The 450-nt window shown below is 40.0% G+C and overlaps 1 protein-coding gene across 1 annotated transcript in view; it reads right to left on the bottom strand.

The window, feature by feature from the left end:
• LOC106820011 (unconventional myosin-Id-like) overlaps positions 1-288 on the bottom strand; it is a gene marked incomplete at both ends in the record, with an annotated part of 2,589 nt that extends 2,301 nt beyond the window's left edge. The window contains one exon of the mRNA XM_014824571.1: positions 143-288. Coding sequence (XP_014680057.1) covers positions 143-288 — 146 coding nt within the window. The remainder of the gene's footprint in view (positions 1-142) is intronic.
• Between the last annotated feature and the right edge of the window lie 162 nt (positions 289-450).

Below are 450 nucleotides of genomic sequence, written 5' to 3'. Positions count from 1 at the left end.
AGATCTAGATTAGATTAGTTAGATCTAGAAGTGGAGCACGGTATTGCGTAATTATTAGTAGATATTTACTGATCTGGATCTGATCTAGATCTAGATTAGATTAGTTAGATCTAGATGTGGAGCACGGTTTTGCGTAATTTACTGAGCACGCTTGGCAACGATGACGTAACTACTTACTTGGTCGGTGACTTTGCCCACGTTGAGACACGCCTCATCCAGAATGGCAATGATGCCTTTATGCGACTGCTCCACTAGATCACAAATGATTCTATTGTTGAAGTACTCCACCTGAAGTGAATGTCGTAGATGAGCACGATTGCACCAACAAGCTACAAAATTGAGAAAAAAATTGACCGAAAAAAATTTCCTGTCAACTTAGAAAACAGTAAAAACGACATTGCCATCATAACATAAACGCAGTGGCTATGCGTCCGGTCATCCATTACAAAG

Source organism: Priapulus caudatus, unplaced genomic scaffold (assembly GCF_000485595.1).
Source record: "Priapulus caudatus unplaced genomic scaffold, Priapulus_caudatus-5.0.1 Scaffold5782, whole genome shotgun sequence".
In the NCBI taxonomy this organism is placed as follows: domain Eukaryota; kingdom Metazoa; phylum Priapulida; class Priapulimorpha; order Priapulimorphida; family Priapulidae; genus Priapulus; species Priapulus caudatus.
This window is presented reverse-complemented; position numbering and strand designations above follow the sequence as displayed.